Here is a 17,550-nt window from a genome sequence, read left to right as displayed (position 1 = left end):
GGGGGAGCTCGGTGCCCGTGTCTTGCGAGCCGGCGCCTGGCTTGGTGGCTGGGAGCCGCGTCCATCAGCCGCGCGGCGGTTTACGGTGCTGCAAAATGTCTTAAGTGTGAAGTTGTAATATTGATTTTCCGGCAGAGATTCGTGCCGGACAGAATGAGAATATAAGTTTGAGAAATCTATTTTCAAGCAATCGCCATTGATTTACAAGCCCTCACTTGGCAGGTGGGGGGCATTTTCTTTTTCTTTAATTTTCTTTCTCTTCCTGTTTTTTTTTTTTAAAGACAATTAAAATGGTTCGTTTTGACTGAGTGTGTTCTCTCCGACTTGTCTGTGGTCTTGACGTTCTGAAAATTACCTTCTGTTGTGAAAGCATGTGTGAGACTCTGCCTGGGGTCTGGAGGAGTGAGGGCCGCTGTGGTCCCTTGGTGTGTGTCAAGTCGTAGAACCAGGGCTCACCGAGAATCACTGCTTCGGGGAGTTGTATACCAGAGCAGCTTGATGAACAGAGATCCTTTAGCTCAGATTTTATAACACTTGGATTCTCCGTCCCTCCTATTAGGTGGTGTGCCCACTGTACTAAGGGGAACAGCAGTATTCCCTAAAGACACAAAATGGTAACTCAGATCACCTATAAAACTTTGGAAGGCGTGAGTGCTTGCTAGAGTTGGGCTGGGTAATGCCTTTGGCCAGATGGTACCCTTTGTGGATGATGTTTGAAGAGACCATTTCTCTCCTAAACATTGTCATTTGGTGTGGAGAATATGGGTGCTTCGATCACACGATTTCTAGCTCTGTAATGTCTTCTCTTCCAAGTTCAAGATATCTGCATGCAGCACAGCCAGCTCAAGTCGTAGGCTTGAGCTCAGTATGTGAGCAGAAGAGGTTGCCCTGCCACAGGAAAGAGTGCTTTATTCTAACCTGAAAGAGAAATAAATTAGGTCAGACAAAAGCCTTGCGCTGTCATCAGCTGGAGAAAGAAGGCCAGCCACTTATCTGATGATTTCTCTACTTTATTTAATGTTCGAACTAAGCCAGTTGTAAGCATGCAGTGGCAGTGAGCTCTCCCGGACAATTCAGACCTGAGTGGGCACTGGCAACCCAAAGTCTTGGGCCAGGGAATGACCTTTGGCTTGCAGAAAACCGCTTTTTAAAATTCAGTTTAGAAACCTCCAGGTTTTTTTTTTTTTTTTTTTTTTTTTTTAACTTTGAAACTGGGGGTTGCTTAGCAAGCTGTGACTAAACACAGACCACAGGCATGGAATGCAGGCGGATATGTATATGGGGGAAGGGGAGTGGGGTTAGGGCTTTTCATGTCCTTTGGAAATGGTCTTTCCTCTCCACTGGCTGAAGGAGGGACTCCGGCTGCTCTGTGAGACCTCACCTTTAGCTCAAACTCTCTAAAGACTTGGGCTTCTGGGTTAACACTGGTGCCACATCTGGGAAGGACAGGAGGAAAATAAATGCTCTTCGGGCAATGTGCCCTGCATCAGATAGCCAGGTTGCCCTGAGCGGTTCTCCCTGAAGACGGTGCCAGCTGTGGACACACTTATACATGTTTAATAGGGAGGGACACAGGAGAAGGCCAGGGGTAAACGTCCCTGTCATCCAGCTGCTCTGGGCATGGCTGTGTCACTTGGAAGCAGTCTGTTTACTCACAGGATCTGGCCAGGGTCTTGTGTGTTCTGTCCTGTCCCCACTTGTACAAGTCTGCTTTCCAGTCCCAGGGAAGCCCATGTCATGGGATCTCCTCACATTTCCATCCCTCCCCTCCCAAGACGGGCTGGCTGTTGGCTGCCTCCCTGGAGCGGTAGGTTTCCCTGGGATGTGTGTAGAAATGCTGGGAGTAGGCTTTTGGGAGACACGGGATACCAGGAGTACACTTGCGTCCTCTTCAAGAGCCGGAGAGGGGGGCCAGCAGGGCAGCCTCACTTTGACTGGCTAAAGTGACACTACTTAGAGGATTGATGAATGGTGTTACATTTGCAGGACTCGAGTCAGGCATTTTGACATATGCAAGTCTTTTGTGTAGTTGCTGAAATTCAAGAAATTCCTTCTTTTTCCTTTCTCGGTGGCAGCTGATAATTTGCTTGGGTGTTGAATTAGCCAGCCCAAGCTATTTGACTGTAATGAAATCCCAGACCACACAAAATTAAGTAACTTCAAAGTAAAAAGAGACGAAAAAAAAAATCCCTCTGTTTTTACATAACTTTTTTATGACCCCCTTCCACTGAACTGCTGAAATACAAATACATTTGTGAACCATTCTAATGGGTCCATTAAAACAACATGCAGAAATGACTTCAAGAAAGTTGAATGCCAGTGTTATTGTGATTAACATGTGTCTTGAATGGATGGCCTGCTAAGAATTTTTTTAAAATGGGGTCATATTTGAATCTCTCCCTTGGAAACGAGATTTAGGAAGCAGCTCTTGCCCTTGAGGTCTTGCAGTCAGGCTCCGAGAATCTGAATTTCTCCAGCTAAAGCTGGGGGTCCATGTACCTTATGGGAATCCTTTCTTCCTGTACCTTTAAAAAAGCATAATGTCAAATAAAACAAACCTCGTCATTTGGCCAAAAAGAATGCTTTTATATCAGATCATTATGAGCCCCGTTGTGGCTCTGAAGATTTAAGGCATTTGTAGTTTTATCTAAAAATATGTTTAGAAGGTTTCCTATAGCAGTAAATCCTTCCTTCCTTCCTTCCTTCCTTCCTTCCTTCCTTCCTTCCTTCCTTCCTTCCTTCCTTCCTTCCTTCTTTCCTTCCTTCCTTCCTTCTTTCCTTCCTCCCCACTCTTTCTTTCTTGCAGCTATTTTATTTATCAAAACATAGGTCACTTCATTTCTGTTGTCATGGACTTAGCTTTCTGTTTGTAACCTTTTGGAAATGGCCAGGATTTGTGAATCCACCTGGGTGTGGATTTCCATACCTCTTTACTCCTTCAGCTCTTGGGTTGAGGAGATCCAGATGGCTAAGCCCAGGTTTTGGGGTTCTAGAGGAGTGTGTGCTGTGCAGGAGAGGGGCTGGCCTCAGCCTGTAGAAACACTGAATTCATTTTGTTGTTAGTCTGCCTAGGTTTTACCAAAACCACTCTGGAGTTTTACAGGACAGTGTGCACATGGGGTGTGCCCCCTCCACTGCCTGCTTTGCCCATCTGGACTCCATCCAAAAGGGCTGAATGAGTGGGGTTCTCCCTGGAACCCCTGTGGCTGCTCAAGAATCCCCACCTTCCTGGAACGTGGGCCTTATCAAGTCAGCCAGAATCCTGGTCACTTCCCTGGGAGGAGAGGTCCACATGAGATATCATGTTTTGCTTTCTCTGTCTTTCTCCCAGATGTCAGACATGGTGACATCTTTGTTTGGAGGCGTGTGCTGTGTGGGGCTGGTTTGGAGTGCATGGGGTGGTGGCGGCCTTGAGGTGCCCCCGTCCCTCCATGGAGGTGGCCTTGGGAGGCTCTCAGGGAGGTGCAGGGCTGTGGCACCTGGGTCAGGCTGGACTCAGACTCACCGGGAGAGCGGTGGCCAGTGCAGAGGGGGCTCATGTTAGCCCTGCCTGGCTGTGCCCTCCTGACCTTTCCCGGCCCTGGGTAGACATTCTTCTTAGCACAGGCCTGGCCCTTGCCTTCCTAGCCTCCTCTCCCGGGCACTTCATTATTCCCTCAGTGGGGAGCACTTCATAAAATTTCTTGTCGTACCTTTAAGCGTCATCTGGCCGCGTAGATTTATTTTCTCCACCAAGAATTGATTCCTGCTCTCTCCCAGCCACCCCTCTCCCTCCCCTCCCGATGCTTGTTATTTTCCCTTGGATCCAATAAATTAAAAATTGATGGCAGCTCAGAAAGTGTTGTGCTCCGGTGAGGGTGCCTGTTGGTGCCGGTTCAGTGTCACCAGAGTCTCGGCCCCTCCCCGAATGCTCGCACTCTGCGGGGAGGAGAAGGGAAAGACTCCTCTGCCGATTATTGATAAGCGCGGGCTTGCTGGCAAAGGCTCTGTCTTCGTAGGAAGCAGGTGTAAAGTCTCCAGTCAGATGCAGAGCTGGGCGGATGGATGCGCAGCATTTCTGTAAACACACTTACACATCACGGTGGCTGCTGTGACGTTGGTGGCACAGGGTTTGAAGAACCTGGCATCCCTCCCCTCCTCCCCCCAGCCCCCCCCTCCCATGGTGGAAACAATAATCCTGCATGTATTTCTCCTGGTTTGTGGGTTAGCCATTGCAGACGCGTCGACACAGGGGAAGGGGGACAGGAGGAGCTCATGTGCTGTGTTTGCAGCAGGGCACACACTCTGGCTCTGGGGACAGCAGGTGCCTGACCTCTTGGCTGGAATGTCCAGAAGGGCAGGTGCAGGGGCATTTGTAGAGATGGACCAGGGCAGGAGGGGCGCTTGGAGCCCTTCGTGTGAGGGACTCACTGGCTGGGTAAGGGCTTTGCTGACCCCTGGAAGCAGCTGGGGGCTTGCTGGCTACCAGCGTCTGCCTATCTCTCCATTTCTGTCTTCTGACCCTGATTCCTTCTCAGCAGAAATGAAACATGGGAAAGTTTGTCTTAGGATCAAGTGCTTCCCCCTCCACTTAACCATGATGCCCATTATTATTTGTGAAGCCTGATTTCATTGCTTCTAAAAGCGTTTACCAGCTGGGAGGAGGCCCAGCCTTGTAAATAAAATGTGGTTTTGTTGTAAAAGAAAATCTAACGCGTGTGCATGCGTGTGTGTGTGTGTGTGTGTGTGTGTGTGTAAATATATATTTGTTCGTGCGCTTTAGGGTTTAACATTTCAGAGCTCTCCCCAGTCGTCTGATATCTGACATTTGAGCAGGTCGCCTGCTGCATCCATTCATTTTTCCTCCTAATGAGTCAACATTTTAGCAACTGCTCTACTTTATCCGGCTTGTAGTATGTGGAAAACCGGAACGTTTTGCAGGGCTGACTGGCACCTGGGCAACTGCTCAGGGAAGCACGTAGCATCTCAGAGGAAGACCCCATCTTTGCTTGTTCCAAAAGCCGGGGTCTGCTGGAGGAGGATGCAGGAGGGGCCGGGGCCTATGCCTCGTTCCTGGAGCTTTCTTCTCTTTGGGGTGCAGGTCTGAGCTGCTGCCCACCCAGACCTGGGTGTCTCTGGGAAGAAGAGGAGGCTCTCTGAGGTCTGGACCCCTTCTCCCTTCTGTGCTCCTTTCAGGGCTTGGGCGTGTGGAACTTTCTCTTTTTCCTTTATTATTGATACAGTTCTGAAAAGAGACACACACACATGCCCTACACCACACACACATGCACGCACACACGCACCCTACACACCCAGCCTGGTATCCGCCTGCCAGCGGAAATGAAACCGCAGTGTTCAGGGTGTCTCTGGAGGCCTCCAGCCTGAGTTCGCAGGCCCAGTGCTGGTCCACCTGCTGTGACCCAGAAGTTGGGTGGTTTCGGGGTTGCCTGCTGCCTGAATGCTGGGGTCGACCTTGCCACCTTCCTCGGGAGTGTCACATGTGGCAGGTCAAAGCTCGGAGCGCCACAGCCTGGGGTGGGGGTGGAGAGGAACCATGCTTAGGAGTTGACAAGGTGAACATGCCAGTTGTGTTGGAGTTTTACTTTCAATGCTGAAAGGGGGAGGGGAAGGAAGTGATTGTTTTTATGGGGGGGAAGTCTGATTCCTTTTCCTCCCAACTCCCTTGGAACCCCTGAGTTGGAGCTCAATGTGGGGAGGTGGAGGCCAGAGTTCAGAGCTGAGTCCGGAGCCCTGGACAGTCCCAGGCTGTCCCGGGACACGGCAAGCTTGGCCCCCAGGCTGGGTGGCTCTGAGCCACTTTGATGGTGAAATCACAACTACAGCACAGTAACCAGCACTGGGGACGCCCAGACTCGATCACCAGGGCCTGCTGCATGAGGAAAGTGAAAAGGCAGAGACTGCCAGAGAAAGGAAAGAATACCAGATGTTACCAAAAAAAAAAAGTGACAAAAGAGATGCTGGTACAATTTTGGCAAAAGAGAGGGTCCAGAGACAGGGAGGGATGCTAGGGAATCGGCAGAAGGGGACCTTTGCTAATTTTAAAAATTAGTCCATGTTTCTTTTGAATTAGAAAATGCATTTCAAATTTTCGAAGCTTCCCACTCCTAGCAGAGAGGAGATACTCATGTTTGTTAGAACGCCTGCCCAGGAGGGTGGAGGTAGCAGAAAAAGTTTAATAAAACACAATAAAGAATCAACTGAAGATTCAGTGACCAGACGAAAGGGAACTCCTTGGCCTCGTAAGGAAGGATGACCAAGTTGGGGCATGGGTTTGTTGCTGCTGTTTTGACCCGGGCTCTGTGAAGTGGGCAGCTCCCAGCCTTGCTCAGGGTGGCATTAAAAACCCTCCCAGGTACCATGCCTCACCCTTATTTCGTTTGAATTCTCAATTTCATTTTGTCCTTTTCTGCTTTTCAGCTCACTTCTTTTGTGCTGCTTCTTCTTCTTCCTTTTTTTTTTTATACAAAACAATATTTTGACATCGTTCTCCCATTTATTAGAGCTCCTTTTCTAGCAATGGTGCACAATACATCCTTATATTTCTAAAGAACTGTTTGCCTAGTCCTCTCCTTTGGCTCTGAAATTATGTATATGTAATTGGTAATTAAAGGTGCGAGCTTTTCAATATAAACAGTATTGCTCAATGTTAGATCGTTAAAGGGAAAGGAGGCACCGAATAATTACCTTTTACGTTCTGACAAACTGCTCACAGGAATCCAGCCTCTCCCTCGAATCGCTGTTCAGTGTGAAGGTTGTGATTACATTTTAACCATAGCAAAGCATCTTTTCATAAAATAAATTGGTAAATTAATTATGTAGCATTGTCTTCGAACTCCTTTTTAAGTAAACTCCGATTTCTTTTTAAAGTGTAATTAATGGTTTCCGGGAGCGGCATTGTGAGGACTGTTTCTTTACCTTGTTGGATCTTTTTGTTCGAGTTCTGCACGCAGTACATTTAGGATTTTCCTCATCTGTGGAGTGTTTTCCTCCTGCCACGTTGCTGATGCATTTCTACGTTTAATTCTGTGGGGGCCCAGTGTGCTTTTCCGTAACCACGGGCAGGAACTCCAGTTGTGATTTCCTTGCTCGGCGGTATCTGCACCCTGCCCATTCCGGCTGGGTCCATATGTGCTCCTCCTACGTCACGAGCCGTGGATTCTGTATTGGGTTTTTATACACCGGCTCTCCCAGGCCCCGAGCAAGCTTGTGTTCAGAAAATACAGAGCAGTGATTTATATGTAGCATGGAGATGCCACAGAATTTTTTCCTTAAATTATCTGTTCTTTGGCTCCGGCCCGTCAATAACTTCACCGCCACGGAATGTATTTTCCTCCTTTCCATTCCTTCTCCTCGTTCTTCTGTGGTTTTCATTATCCTTTCCCAAATACCACACGGCTTCAGATTTACCTGTCTCCTCCGTTTCAGACCTTTGCTTGTCCCTGGTTTCTCTGACGACTTGAATGCCTGAGTTTCCTACACCACTCCTGACATTTCTCTTGAAGAATCCGAGCCAAGTGTGCCCAGGTCCCGAGGGGAATATGAAACCCCCTTACTGTCCACTTGCCTTTATCGATGACACTTTTGGCTGCTGAGTTTTTCAGTTTTCCCTTGAGGGGGTGGCTGATTTTTGAGGTACTTCTAGCTTCTGAATGTTTGGGTCCTATGGCCTCTACGAAACAAAATAAAACACCCCCCAAACAAAACTCAACAACAACAAAAGGAAATAGGTTGACTGCTAAAGCTATGTAAAAGCCTACAGCCTACTGAAAATGTGCCAAGAAAAGCTTTTGGAGTCTGAAGATTTTTTTTTCTATTCTTTTTCTTGGGGGGCGGTGCTGAGAGTAAGGCTAGGCTATGAAAAGGGGCAGCAGGGGGCTGAGTAGTGCTGGAAAATTCACAAAGCAGTGGCAGCGTGGCCAGGAGCAGAGTGTTTGGCAGCCAGAGCAGCTCCCCTCTGCAAGCAAAGACCACTTTCTGAGTCCCTTCTGTGGCTGTGTTTTTCCTTTCCATGTTTTTTGGAACCTGACACTCACTTGTTGCTTTCTGAGCATGTGCGCTTTTTTATTCTCTCCCCAAAGGACTGGCCCTTTGACGCACCCATCTGGGTTTCTGTTTTCTAGTCCAGCACAAGGCCAGGGCCCAGGTAGAGGAATGTGAGTGGGATGGACCTGAATGGGAAGGACGCAAGAATGAAGGCCCCAGGGCAGAGGGTGGCGGCTCCTGCCTGAGCGGGGTGACCTGCTCTAGCTCCCTGGTTCTCAGCCTGGGCTGCCCACTGGGATCCTCTGGAGAATCTTGGAAGACGATCACGTTTGGTTCCCAGGGCAACTGATCTGGGTGCTGCTACCTGGGTACTGGGGGTTTTCAAAGTTGCCGGGTGATGCTCAGATTCTTTGAAGTCAGCTGATGCTGTGAGCAGCCAGGATGCGTGTGGCTCGCGTGTGGACACGAACGTGCGCTCTCATGCTGTGTAGGGGATCTTGGTAGCAAGGACGCTAAGAAGCACTGAGACCTGCTCTCCCGAAGTGCCAACCCCCGGGACCCATGCTGTGCTCCCACAGCCTCAGTTTGCCCATCTGTCATGAGCCAGATCTGGGCAGACTGGCTAAGGTCCAGCGGCTGGCAGCGGAGGGCACCTGCCTCTTGGTGGGGAAGGACGGGGTGGAAGGCGTGCCGGGTGCTTGTGATTGCCTAAGCCCATCTGTCTTCTCTGCCCCTCCCCTGTCTCCTTTCTGTCTCCAGCAGAGGCTGACCATGTGGAGGCTGCCATCCTCGAGGAAGATGAGGGTCTGGAGATAGAGGAGCCCAGCGGCCTGGGGCTGATGGTGGGTGGCCCCGACCCTGACCTGCTCACCTGTGGCCAGTGTCAGATGAACTTCCCCCTGGGGGACATCCTGGTTTTTATAGAGCACAAGAAGAAGCAGTGTGGCGGTAGCCTGGGTGCCTGCTATGACAAAGGCCTGGACAAAGGCAGCCCGCCACCCTCCTCGCGCTCCGAGCTCAGGAAAGTGTCCGAGCCAGTAGAGATTGGAATCCAGGTCACCCCGGATGAAGATGACCACCTGCTCTCACCCACGAAAGGCATCTGCCCCAAGCAGGAGAACATTGCAGGTATGAAACACTGCACTCACCTGGTTGCTGTGGAAGCCACCTCCTGGGTCCCGCACCCTTGGTCTGGGTCTGGGAGTTTCAGGTCTGAGGGCTTCCTGGATGGCCTCTGGGCCACTGGCTGGGGCTCCCCTCCCTGAGGGCCCACCATTCAGGTGACCCACTGGAGGCGACAGGCCTGATGTAGAGGGGCCCAGCTGGGCTACGCTGGGTGCTTTGCTCTGGGGGAAGGTATTCTATCTTGGGGCTTCCTCCAGAGGGGCATAGCATGGACATTTGGAAGTCTGCTTGGCCTTCTCTTTGTCAGTGATCTTGGATCTGCTTGCTCTGTGCTGGCCTTGGAGCCAGACCTCTTGGATTAGAATCTGTTCTTTATGGTCTACACGTGTCTGTTTTTCTGTTTTCAAAATGGAGCTACCGAAACCAGCCTCTTGAGGGTCACTGTGGGGACTGAGGCGAGGATGCCTGGGGCAGCAGCTAGGAAGCACTTAGGACTGGGAGCACTCATATCCTCTGCTGTCTCTGGGTTCAGTTTCCTATCTGTGTCAGGAGGGAATAGGTTGCCTCGCACGTTGCCTGACTCAAGGGTAGGTCAGGGGAGAGCTGCTGCTGCTCTGTGCAAACCTGAGTGCTTGCTTCTGGTTTATACTTCAGAGTCCAGATGGCCTGGGCAACCGGGGTGCCCTGGCCAGCCTGTGTTCCCTCAGAGTGGCAGCCTATCCTGGAACAAGGCAGGAATCAGAGCTCATGCAGATGAGGGTTTGAATCCTGCTGGTTGACTTTGGGCTAAGTGCTCTATGAGCCCACGCCTCAGTTTCCCCATTTGTCAATAGGTGGTGAGAACCCCAGGAGGGATTCCATGAATGCTTTGCCAGTGGAACTTTTCTCTCCAGGGTCCCCTTTGTCTCTGCAGCATGGCGGTAGGAAGCTGGCTGGGAAAATGTGTGGCTAGCTCTCCCAGGTTTTGGCCACGGAACCTGTTGAAGGCACTGGGAGGAACCGAGGCTTTGGAGACAGATGAGTGTGGGCGGGGACCCCTGTCACCTCCGAGGCAGTCAGGCTCCTGCAGCACACTCCCCTCTTCTGTGTTTCACTGCCCGACCTGTAGCATTTGCCCCAGACCTCTGGCATTCTCTTTGCAGGCCTAGGTATTTCCCAGCGAGAGGCTGAGGGTCACTGTGGGGAGGTTTGCTTAAGAAAGCAGCTAAATGTGATTTCATAAAAGGCAAAGTTAACCCCCGGTAGCTTTGTCCTCACCCTTTGGCCCCCTCCTGCCCTCTGTTATTTTTTTTTTCTTTTTGGGTAGTAATATTGCAGCAGCCTACAGTATTTTTATTTTATGTGTAACGAAAGATATTCTTGGTCTTTTTGTTCAGCAACAGGACGAATGGATTTCTCCATTCTTGAAGAAATATGTAAAACAATCCCTTGGAAGTCTAAAGAGATAGGCTTGTTCAAAGCATTTAAAATGTTATTTTAATCAAAGGCACAAAGTAGTCTACACGCTGTGTCGGCTGCAGCCGACCGTGCCAGTTGACGAACCATCGTGCGCGTCCTTTCTAGTCCAGTTTTCCTATTTCCCTCCCTACTTTGGTACCAACTTTCCTTTTCTTGCCTTTTAAAAAAAATTTAATAAAAAAGGAAAGATTAGAGAATAAAACTTCAGTGGCTCAAATGTATAAAGTAATTTAATATGGTGGGAGCATTAATTATTTTAGCTTAATTGAATTCTGAGGACTGCAGCCCTTGCAGTTTTGTAGACAAGCCCTGTTTATTATTTCTCTGTGTAGATTAACAGTAAAGGAAACACAGATAACTTTCAGTTATTTATTGTAAAATAAATGTGTCAATTCATGTGTAAAGCAAGCTGCTCAAAGATAATTGAGTCTTTATATTTTAAGAGGGGCCTAGGAGTCTCAGGCGCTTCCCTGCCCAGACTTCCGGAAATCCGCACAGCTGTCGCCCCTGCCCCTGCCACGGCTGGCTTTGCTGGGACCCTCAGCTCCTGCCTCCCTGCTGTGGCTCCACAGTGCCCCTCAGACCCTCCAGGCCCCGCTGTTGTCCCCATGGCCTGGCTGGCCCTGACTGGCAGCTGGCCAACAAGTGGCCGTTCCTTTGAGGGGCTCTGGCCTGTGTCACCCGGCTTGGTCGGAAGGGCCTGCCTATCCTGGGCCCAGTGGTCCTCAGTTTCCCCAGTCAGCCCCTGCCTCTCCTCTGTAGCAGTTGCTTCTAGAAGGTGGGCACTGGGGTGAGGATGGTGCTCCAGAAGTGGACCAGAATGCTGGCCTGGAGCTGTGCGGGTCCATCCCAGCCTCACTGTGCCCCGGGGTAAAGATGGCTTTGGAATTTGGTCAGTTGTCCTACCAGACTGTGGACCCTTTCCTAGGGATAGTCCTCTGCAGACGGGTGCAGAGGTTACTACGTGAGGTTTTCACAAAGCAGAGGAACAGGAAGGTAGAGAAAAGAAGTTTCAGAGGGGCTGTCTCTTGGAGGCCATTTCATCTATGCGTATGCTTGTTCATTCAGCAACTGAGCACCTGTGGTCCTCCCTGTCCTGGGCCCTCGGCCTCCTGAGATGAGGTCCCCCAGGGGAGGGGAAGATGTCTTGAGGGTAGCACGGCCGGGAGTGAGCTGGGGGCAGCTCTGACCTTGTCCTGTGCATTGTCAGCCCGCCCAGTTCTCTGTGGGTCGAGATCCTGCACAGCCGTACCTGGGAACAGAGGTGGGGCTGGCCAGAGGCTGTGCATGGAGTCTGGGGGTCTGACCCAGGCAGGGCCTTTGGTGCGTTTCTTAGATCCCTCCTGCAGCCTCCTTGTCTCCATCGGGCCCTGCCGGAGGAGGAAGGGTCTTGGAGTGTTGGGGTTTGACCCATGAAGCACCCTGCCGGCCTTGTACTTGGCTTTCCGAGCCTTAGTTTCCTTACCTGCTTCTCTGATGATCTGGGGTTGATGATGTGTGCCAGGCATGTGGTGGACACATGAGTGTCTCCTCTCCCGTCTCCTCTTGGGCTCTGGTGCCCTTCCTTGGCATGGCCGATGTAGGCCTTCTTGGCTTGGGGCTCCCCGTTAGTGTTGGGGAGAAACTTCCATGGGGTTCCTGGAATTTCACCCTCAGAAACAACATCCGAAAGCACCAGACTGTGGCTCAGGCCCAGCCCTGTCATTTGTCACATTCCTGTCGCATTTGCTGGGGGTTGTTGCAGTCTCGGTGTCTCCTGGGTGGAATCCTACTGCCCTTCTCCTGCTGGTGGCCCAGGCCAGTCTCTTCACTTTTCTGACCTCAGTTTCCTTGTCTGCGCCTGCTTCTTAGCATTCCACAGAGGAATGCATAAATAGAAGTGTGGAAGATACCTACCCAGCCCAGGGTTAAACCGGAGAAGGACCAAGCTGTGGAAACTTCTAGAAAGCCAAGCTGCAGAAAGCAGGGGCTGTGCTGGGTGGCATCTGGGTTCTTGCTTCTCTCAAGACCTGGAAAATCAACCTGGGACCTCTCTCTAGCTAACTCCTTCCAGATGCTGCCTCAGGTGCCATTTGAAAGTTACTGGGGGCACGTGGGTGGTCACCATGTCATGGGTCTTGTCTGTTTTCACCCCTTCCATGACCAAAGAAGCTGTACCAGGGAGAAAGTAGCTGTCAGCTGCCACTCAGTTGGATCCTCCCCTCCATGTCAGTAGCTGCCCTGCTGCCACGTCCCTGCCTGTCTGTGGGAAAGGCCAGGGAGGAACCTGGGGTTCTCAGAGCAGGTGGGGTACAGTTGGGGTTTGCTTTTGGGGCCCCCGTGGCCCATTGCTGAGCAGCATGTGCTGCAGGAAAGTGTTTCAGAGGAGCCCCGGGATTTTCATGTTTTAGAAATAAAATACATGTGAAAAAAAATATTAGCTTGGCCAGTGGGAGAAACTCAATAACTTGCTTTTGCTGGAAAATGGAGATAAACTCCACTGGCAGGTAGTCTTACAAAAACTCGCATTTGATCTATTTGGAGTTGTTATTTTCCCTCTAAATTAAGATTAGTTAAATCCATGTGCTTCGTGGTATGGATTATCTCCTTTTATTATTAAGTCGTGACAGCTAATTATTAGCTGTCTGCTCTGAGGAATAGGCAGTGCTCTGGCGGGGATGTGGCCCTGGGCTCTGGCGGGGGCTGGGTACTGGTAGTGACCTCAGGCTCTAGCAGGGTGGTGTGGAAGAGGGGCTCCACCTACCTCATTGTGCTGGGTGGGTTTCTTTGGTTCTCTCGCTTAATTATTCAACCCAGAAATAGATGCTTGCAATCTCAGTGTGAATTTGGGCTCAGGGAGGTTGAGGGTTTTGGCCAAGGTCACACAGCAGCAGGAGGTCACACACGGGTCTGCCTGGCCTCCCTGGGTAGCTAGGGATCAGAGGCTTTGAGGGACAGGAATCATGTCTGCCTGGGTGGCAGGTAACTGTGGCAAGTGCTACCTCTGGGTGCCTCTGAAGCTTGTGCCAGACATGACCCTTTGTGGGTACAGCCAGGAATCCTTAGGCCCTGGAAACCCTAACCCACAGCATAGCATCCGCCTGTGCCCTCATGCTTTTCCTGGTGAAGCTTTTGCAGAGGCAGGTGGTGGCAAAGAAAGCGAAGAAAATGTGAATTTGGATGGATGGGCCTGGGCTGGAATTTTTTTTTAATCCAAACAAATTGTTTTGCAGCTTTCTTCCCATACATACCAATTGCTTGTTTTCTTTTGTGGAACTTTGCTTCTGACATCGACTTGCTGTGCGTACTGCCACGTGGTCACCTCCCCAAACATTTGTTGGCTTCCTGTGATCTTTCCAAATTTCAGTGTGCTTGGAGGTTTGGGGTAGATGGTGTGTATGCAGAGCAGACCCTGTTGTTCATCCTACGGGGCAGCTTGAGGGATCCCGAGGAGGGGCACAGACAGTACAAGCCAGGGCACAGCTTTTCTGAACCACAGTGTTGGAGTCGAAAATCTTACTGTATTTAAGCAAAAAAAAGCACAAAAACATACTGGTCATCTAGAAGGGCCGTGTGTTGTGTTTTTGAGACAAGGTCTTAATATGTAAGTAGTTCAGTGACTTGATCTCACTATGTAGCCCAGGCTCGGAACTTGTGGCAATCTTCCTGTCTCAGCCTCCTGAGTGCTGAGATTACAGGGAAGTGCCACCAAGGCCCTGCTCTTTTCTCTTTTTCTTTTTAGGTATGAGACCTTGTTTCCAGACCTGCAGGAGCAGCTCACAAAAGAGGAAGAGGAGCTAGGAAAGGGAGTTAAAAAGATACCAGGTTCCTGAGGGGAAAACTTAGCACCAGCTTCTGGCCTCAGTCATTGTTAGGTTTTTTATTTGACAGTAAATAGTTAGCAGCTGACTTTAATTTTTTATTAGGCATTTGACAGGGCTTTTTTTTTGGTTGTTAGTTTTCATGCGTGACTAACACATAGCTAGCTACCAGCTCTAGACTGTTAGGATCGGGCTCTGTTTTGGTTGTTGGTTACATACAAAAACAGGGCAGTCTGGCTGTCACCCCAGCCTTCGGGGTCACCTTGTCCCTGGTGGGGAACAGAGACTGAGTTCTTTCAGGTTGGGTTTTTTCCTAGCACATCCCCACTGGTGTTTAGTATGTGCCGGTCGCAGCTTGATGGCTTTGCAAGCCCCGCAACTTTACGAGGTTGGTGCTTGCAGCAGATGCAGCTGAAGCAGAAATCTGTTTTGCCTAAGGACCCACAGTGGTGCACTGAGGCCCAGGGTGTCCACGTGGTCAGTCATTCCCCTCCGTGTCACCCTCTGCAGTGGGGGAGGCTGCTAGGGGTACATTACGTCCTATGCTCCTGTCCATCATCTCCATCCCTCCGAGGCAGGAAATCAGACTTACTTTCATTTTGTAGACAAGGTAACTGAGTCATAGGGAGGAGGGGCTCCCTGCCTGGCCACGGAGAGGCACTGGCTCTTCCTGGGTGGTTCCCAGCTGCCCATGCCCCGCAAGATCTTTACCTGGGCCTGGTGCAGGAACTGGGGTCTAGAGCTGGGTGGCGGTCCCCCAGCCTGTCCCACACTTCTGTGGATTTTATGTGACTAGTGGCTGTGTCTTCTGCAGAGCTGTCCCCTGTCCAGGGGGGTTGGGGGGCAAGAAGGACTGGAACAGCTTCTTATCCTGCAGCTGACCTGCTGTGTGCGCCTGCGTGGGCCCTCTCCCTCTCTGGGCCTGAGACTTCTAAACTGAAATATGAGAAGAACCACTAGTGGTTTCCAACAGCTGCAAGAGCCAGGCCAAGAGGGCAGGGCTGGGGAGACTGGCTTCCCACCTCCATCACCTTCCCATGAGGCAGCCCTGACCTACCCCATTTTGTGCATCTGGGGCAGAGGACGGAAGTCCTCTCTGCAGAAGGGTGGCTGACGTGAAAACTCACAGGGAAGGGTGATGGGATCCTGCTCCATGGTGCAACACTGGGAAGATTTGTGCACTCACCAAGTGGCTGGTGGCCACTGTCAGGACCCTTCTGAAGCCAGGTTGTGGCTGTGTGGTTTATTTGGGAAAAGGGCCCCCAATTGTATGGATTCCGAGCCCCACAAATCCCAGCCTATCCTGGCTCAGAAACTACTTGGAAGTGGCCAGCAGCCCCTGGTTGCTCCAGAGGCCGTCCGGCTGGGGCAGATGGCCCAGCAGAGCAATCCTGGGCCTTCAGAGCTCGTTTTGATTTACATGGGTCTCCTGGGAGTCCCTGGAGACCTCTGCTGAAAGTGCCTGCCTGGGACCCAGGCTCTCTTAGGCAGAAAGCAGCAGCAAATGGCCTTTTGTTGGAGGTGAAAAGTCAGACACCCCCCCAGTGCTGGTGTGGTAAGATAAGAAGGTACCCCCTCCTGGAGGATGGAGATGTGTGGGACCTGGGCTGTTGTCTGGAGTCTGGGAGGCTTCGGTGGCTTTGGTCTGCCAGTATGGACACAGCCGTAGTGCGGGTGAACAGGTGTGTGGGCCTGTGCCCACCCACGAGGATCCTCCATGTGCAGACTCCACAAGCTGGCCTGCCTGGCGCTTGCCCCCACCCCAGTAGGATGTCTGCCCATCCCACTGTCCAGAGCACACAGAGCCAAAAGTCACAGAGTGGCTCATTCTTCTTCTGGGTAGACAGGGTTTTCTCCCTTGGTGCGGGCCGCCCTGGGCTCGGTGTGACAGCCCTTCGGACCCTTTTCCCTTACGGAGGAAGCAGAACAAACCTCCAGGGACCTCTTCCCGCCTCCAACAACTGGCTCAAATCCTTGGGGTTGTAGACCCTCAAAAACGAAGTTCTCCCTTGGGGCTTGAAAGGCTTTTCCCTCCTGCCCAGAGTTCAAAGCCAGCCAATTAAGAAAACTAAACTGCGGTCTTCTCCTTGCATCGCTGGCTCGTAAAACTTTCCCTGCAAGCAAGGCGACTCTATTCGCTGAGAGAAAGAACTATGTAATTTTCCTGACCCGGCCTTTACTTTGGGGAGAAGGGGAATGAGAGAGAGAAGTCATTTCCATAAACAGGCCGGTGCCGAGGTCGCAGCCCAGGTCCACTCGGGTCGGGCCTGGGCACCACAGTGTTGCGGAGGGGGACGCGGCGCGTGGGGGTAGGCGGGACGCTCTGCGGCCACGGGGGAGGGCATCAAAATCCTCCTGACCCTGCGACTGATCCGCTCTGGCTCCTTCGAAACCGGGTGCCACCTCTGCCCTTTCCCATGTGCCCCTAGGCCTGCCACTCACAAGACCTCTTTCGCCCTGCCTCCGAGCCCCAGCAACACTTCCTCCAGCCGCCCCCCCACGACCGAGCCCACCCCCGCCACCTGAAAGAAGGGACAGGGACACAGTCCTGCCCTCTCGGGGATCCTAGGTTGGAATTCATTAGCGCCCCGTCATCGCCCAGCCAGGCACACAATGGCCTCCTTCCAGGCTGGCGGGAGGGGTGGGCGGGGTAGGGTTGGGGGAGATGGCTCGCTGCCTCCGGCACCCTGATAACATCGCTCGCACCCAGGGCCTCCTCCCGGAGAGAGGTGACCCTTTCTCGGCCTGCCAGGGTCCCAGTGGGGGTTTCCGAGGCTCTGGCTCCAAAGTTGGGGTTCTCCGGGGCGGCCCCGCAGCGTCTTCTCCAGCCTAAGCCCAGGGCGCGAGTCTGTGCACCCCGGGGCAGCCCCTTCCCAGCCCTTCCGACTCGGGCTCGCTGCGCACGCCGATTGTGCCTCCTTGGGCGGGAGCGGAGCGCCGAGGGGCTCCAGGCCCATGCATAATTCGGGGGTTTAATCTGGCTCCAAAGTTGGGGTTCTCCGGGGCGGCCCCGCAGCGTCTTCTCCAGCCTAAGCCCAGGGCGCGAGTCTGTGCACCCCGGGGCAGCCCCTTCCCAGCCCTTCCGACTCGGGCTCGCTGCGCACGCCGATTGTGCCTCCTTGGGCGGGAGCGGAGCGCCGAGGGGCTCCAGGCCCATGCATAATTCGGGGGTTTAAGGTTTAAT

General features: G+C 52.0%; 1 protein-coding gene across 1 annotated transcript in view; it reads left to right on the top strand.

The window, feature by feature from the left end:
- The window catches only part of Bcl11b (BAF chromatin remodeling complex subunit BCL11B), a 79,586-nt gene that overhangs the window by 2,279 nt on the left and 59,757 nt on the right, over positions 1 to 17,550 (top strand). Inside the window, exon 2 of the mRNA XM_010609235.1 lies at positions 8,743 to 9,111. Within this exon, the coding sequence (XP_010607537.1) occupies positions 8,823 to 9,111 (289 nt within the window). The 5' untranslated portion in view covers positions 8,743 to 8,822. The remainder of the gene's footprint in view (positions 1 to 8,742; positions 9,112 to 17,550) is intronic.

This window comes from Fukomys damarensis, unplaced genomic scaffold (assembly GCF_012274545.1).
Source record: "Fukomys damarensis isolate Sample0158 unplaced genomic scaffold, DMR_v1.0_HiC HiC_scaffold_21, whole genome shotgun sequence".
Classification (NCBI taxonomy): Eukaryota; Metazoa; Chordata; class Mammalia; order Rodentia; family Bathyergidae; genus Fukomys; species Fukomys damarensis.
The sequence above is the reverse complement of the archived record's forward strand: the minus strand, read 5'-3'. Positions and strand labels throughout refer to the sequence as shown.